This window comes from Berghia stephanieae, chromosome 4 (genome assembly GCF_034508935.2).
Source record: "Berghia stephanieae isolate SIO BIC M18660-M18661 chromosome 4, UCSD_Bste_1.3, whole genome shotgun sequence".
NCBI lineage: Eukaryota > Metazoa > Mollusca > Gastropoda > Nudibranchia > Aeolidiidae > Berghia > Berghia stephanieae.
The window spans coordinates 10933292-10937997 of NC_088363.1; the positions used below are offsets into that span (position 1 = coordinate 10933292).

General features: G+C 37.0%; 1 protein-coding gene across 1 annotated transcript in view; it reads left to right on the forward strand.

Moving 5' to 3' along the window:
* The window catches only part of LOC144971692 (uncharacterized), a 10141-nt gene extending 6759 nt beyond the window's left edge, over nucleotides 1–3382 (forward strand). The window contains exon 4 of the mRNA XM_078912765.1: nucleotides 2978–3382. Within this exon, the coding sequence (XP_078768891.1) occupies nucleotides 2978–3196 (219 nt within the window). The 3' untranslated portion in view covers nucleotides 3197–3382. The remainder of the gene's footprint in view (nucleotides 1–2977) is intronic.
* Nucleotides 3383–4706: the final 1324 nt, after the last annotated feature.

Below are 4706 nucleotides of genomic sequence, written 5' to 3' on the forward strand. Positions count from 1 at the left end.
TTTTGTGACGTCATCTGAGAATAACCCTCTTCGCCAACCAGCCTGCACTATTTTTAGCATCGCCACAATGGGAAGTCCGTGACAGAGGTCGGACAAGGCCATAGGTCAGCGCGCGCGTTGTTCAAGGTTCAAAGGGGTGTGCAGTTGGCTAGCCTACACTACACACTACACGATGTATGCCCACCGTATTTTTGATTGTTAAGAAGAAGAATAATGAGAAGAAGATAACATACTTTTAAAAAATGTTTGATATGATACTATAATACTGTAGTTGAAGTTTGAAATATAAGTTAGCAATAGAAATTAGACCACACTATTGTTGTCTTGAGTTGTGTCTACAGTGGTAGCTAGTGTGGATAGATGTAGAAAAAGTACGTTACACAAATCAAGTGCATTGTATGTAGGGTCCATCTCTGTAGGTCTATTACTATATTTAGGTGATAAATTATTGCACAACTGTGATTGGTAAATTTATAACTGCTGCAAAAATACAACATTTTTTTTTAATCGTAGTGTTTTTATGCACCTCCGTTGACGGTGTATCTTTTATGCACCTCCGTCACGATGCGCATTCCACCCAATTTCATCAGCGATATTGTGTTTCTGTATTCGGACATGGCAAAAGTTATATTGTGACATATGTAGGATGTTTTTGTTAATAAATTTATACAAAAATAACAATAAACTAAAAAATCGAAATATAGAACCAGAAAATAGAAGTTGCATTGAAGGTAAAATAATGTCTTAGAAAGACCTTATTAAATGTGATGGACAGTTAGGTGGCTCCGTAGCGCAGTGGACAAGCTTTCAGACTTTTTAACCTTGAAAGTACTGGGTTCGATTCCCAGTAAACATATATTTTTTTAAAAAGTTTACTTTATTGAGAAAGACATCTTTTTTTTTTTTTTTTCAAAAACTTTTTATCGTGTTAAAAAAAAATAATTTTCTAAAATTCTTTATTTATTTAAGATCAGTATGTGTGTGCCATGTCTCTTTTTACCTTTGATTTTTTAAATTATTGTGAATATTGTTTAATTTATTATCATTGTATAAACGTACACCGGTAATCACTAAGCAGCGTGCTAAACTACAATCTAAAATTATTTAAACCTCATGGTCGTATGCAGTAACTTTTTCATTAATTAACCATCACCGCCAACGGAGGTGCATAAAAACGGTGCGTTGTAGTTGTAGTAGTAGTAGTAGTAGTAGTAGTAGTAGTAGTAGTAGTAGTAGTAGAAATAGTAATAGTAATAGTAGTAGTAGTAGTAGTAGTAGTAGTAGTAGTAATAGTAGTAGTAGTACTAGTAGTAGTAGTAGTAATAGTAGTAGTAGTAGTAGTAGTAGTAGTAGTAGTAGTAGTAGTAGTAGTAGTAGTAGTAGTAGTAGTATAACAGTAGTAGTAGCAGTATTAGTAGTAGTAGTAGTAGTAGTAGTAGTAGTAGTAGTAGTAGTAGTAGTAGTAGTAGTAGTAGTAGTAGTAGTAGTTTTAGTAGTAGTAGTAGTAGTAGTAGTAGTAGTAGTAGTAGTAGTAGTAGTAGTAGCAGCAGCAGCAGCAGTAGCTGTAGTGGCAGTTGTTGCAAGTGGAGGTTAGTGGTGGCCAATCCTAGTGTTGAGTCCGCGTGGAGTCAGCGTTCCCAACAACTTGATCAGGTGAGTTTCCCTACGGTTCATATAAACCGCTTGCGTGTCAAAACGACACGTAAAAATAGTACTGTCACGTGATTATTTTTCTCCACGAATCAGCGTGAGACGGTAGACATGGAGGAACCTCCCTGACCCATTTTTAAACCTGCCTGTTCCCAACCTGGTGCAAAAAAAAAAAAACTCGCGGCCGGGATAACCCTTCTGCAGAGTTTATTAAACGATTCAATCTGCTCATTCAAAAGCCAGTGGTTTCCCTTCATCCAATTAAAGTTTTATCAGTAAGGGTCATACGATGGTGAGTCAAAAAGTAATGGAACAGCAGATGTCCTACTGAGTTCATTTCTTTTTCATGTGACGCCATCTTTAGCTCAATTGAACTTACGTGTGTAGTCTATAAACCAAAAGTTGTAAATCTTAATTCTGTCAAACTTTGACAAAGTTATGGTAGTTCAAAATGGCTGCCCTACGAATGTTCGTCAGCAACAGGAAGCTGTTATTGAATTTCATGTTTCAGAAGAAGAAACTCCGAGTAACATTTTTAAACGCCTTGGGAAAGTTTGAGGCATTGTTTTAGATGGATTAAACGTGAATTTCGTCATCTAGGAGAAAATGAGATGCAATCAGTGACTTCTTATATACTATCAGTAGACAATGGATGCAATCCAACACCTACCCTGAAACCCCTCTCAACGATGTCTTGATCTGACAAATCTTGTGATTGTCGCCGGCCAAGCAGTGTCAACTCAGTGAATCAAATAAAGACAGAAGCATTGATTCGTTCTGATAGAACTTTTCTTGATGAGATAGCAGGTACAAATTATATACGTTGAAGCGATTGAAAGCAAGAATCCGTCGAGTTAGACCGGATTTGGAGATGGAACGAGTACTGTTTCTTCGTGAAAAATGTCCTTCCTCGCACAAGTGTCCGCAATCCGCGAGACGCATGCGCACAACCAAAATGACGTTCTCTCTCTCTAATAACTTTTCCGCCGGTGACGTCACAGACTATGGGTGACGTCCAATCAAGGGACGCTACTCTTCCGCTAATCTCATTCCCTATAGGTTCTCTGGTATTATTAAAGTTGTGTAAATTTGCTAGCTCAATTCTTTGTTGTCAATTCTTAAACTTTCTCGATATCATTGTATCCAGGGCATTGCAATTAAAATATTTTTGTTGATGTATATCAAATGATGATAACTATTTTGTACTCAAACTTATGAGAGTTTAAACGAGTGTGAACTGACTTTAGCACATGACTATATTATTTGTTCAATCAGTTGTTTATCAATTTGTTTAACTCATTTATTCCTTGTTTTTGTCTTCACACAGGGTGTTAGGACATGGGGCTACAATGCGGATCCCAATACAAGAATAGAAATGACACTGAACGGGGACCATAATCCTTTAATGACAACAGAAATTTCCGAAGACAATCTCAATGAAACATTCGTGAACAAGATCACATGGAAGAACCTTAAAATTACTCCCGTTGACGTGAGCGTATTTCACCGGGACGTCAGCAACTGTTATGAATTGGACGATTGGTAACCAATCTGGCATAATCCGTATTTAGCAGCCATTAATAAAACAGATTTTGAAAATAAAATTGTATACAAAGTGAAAAGGACGAGAACAATAAAATTTAACAAAGTGAAAATGACGAGAACAATAAAATTTAACATCGTGAAAATGACGAGAACAATAAAATTGTATACAAATTGAAAAAGACGAGAACTCCAGCAGTTTCAATTTCTTCTTTCGGGTTGCTTAAGCCCTAGAGTTATTTGTGTTTGTTTTGTTTTTGTTTTTGTATTTTCTTTAACCTTGCGGATACACGATTCCATCGCCATTCATACGATAAGCCTTATTTTCAAATTTATTTCTTTTCCCTTTCTCATTCAAAAAAATATTTTAAATTATTTTTTAAAAATCTATTTATTTCATTTGTTTTCCCTCCGTATAGATAGTATGCAGATGACATTACTCAGGCCTTTGTTATTGTTTTTGCCATCCGCGTTTGTGAGTTGTTCTCACTAAACTGTATTAACCAGACTATAAAAGTTCATGGTTACACAGAGTTTGTGTGTAGGTCCGTTATACTTCCGGATGGCAATGTTGTGAACTCCTTGGCCAATCGCATTCTATCTATATAACATCTCTTCAAATGACGTTAATATTGCAAATATTATTCTTTCTCACCTGGTCCTCCATCTTCATCTCTGTCAAAATACATACCTACAAATTAACTTCCCCTACCAGTCTTAGACTGACCGACCACTCACAGCAATTTACACCCCCCCCCCCCCCCACACCTCTCTTACCCCCCCCCCCCCCTCTCTCTCTCTCTCTCTCTCTCTCTATATATATATATATATATATATATATATATATATATATATATATATATATATATATATATATGTATATATATAATATATATAATTTCTTTTACTGTTTCTAGCACTCCCTCTCTCTCTCTCTCTCTCTCTCTCTCTCTCTCTCTCTCTCTCTCTCTCTCCCTCTCTCTCTCTTCCTCTCTTCCTCTCATTTTGTCCGTTTTTATATACTTGGTATAATACACAAACCTACCGATCTATATCTCCCTCACCCCCATCCCCATTATAAACACATCTGTGCGGTAGCTTTTACAAGACATTACATTTGACCAGTCCACTCTTTCTTCTCCTCCCCCCCCCCCCCCTTCCCCCCTTTCATCCCAATCATCACTTCATACATTTCACACACACACACACACACACACACACACACACACACTCATAAAAATGGAGAGGATCCGGAACAGCCAGTTGGCAGAGTGCTCGCTTCACAAGCAGAGGAGGTGGAAGCGATCCCAGGTGAGGTTCAGCTTTTTTCATTTCTTTTCTTTTCTTTTTTTTTTTTTAAATTTCGTTTTAAACTCACTGTCCACCCAGCAGTGATTGGTTGCCAGGTCTGTTCGATCCGAGAAAGTAGTTTACTATAGATAGTTCGAAAATGACGTCACTCGAGTCTTTGTTATTGTTTTTTGCCATCCGCGTATATGAGTAATGCTCACTGA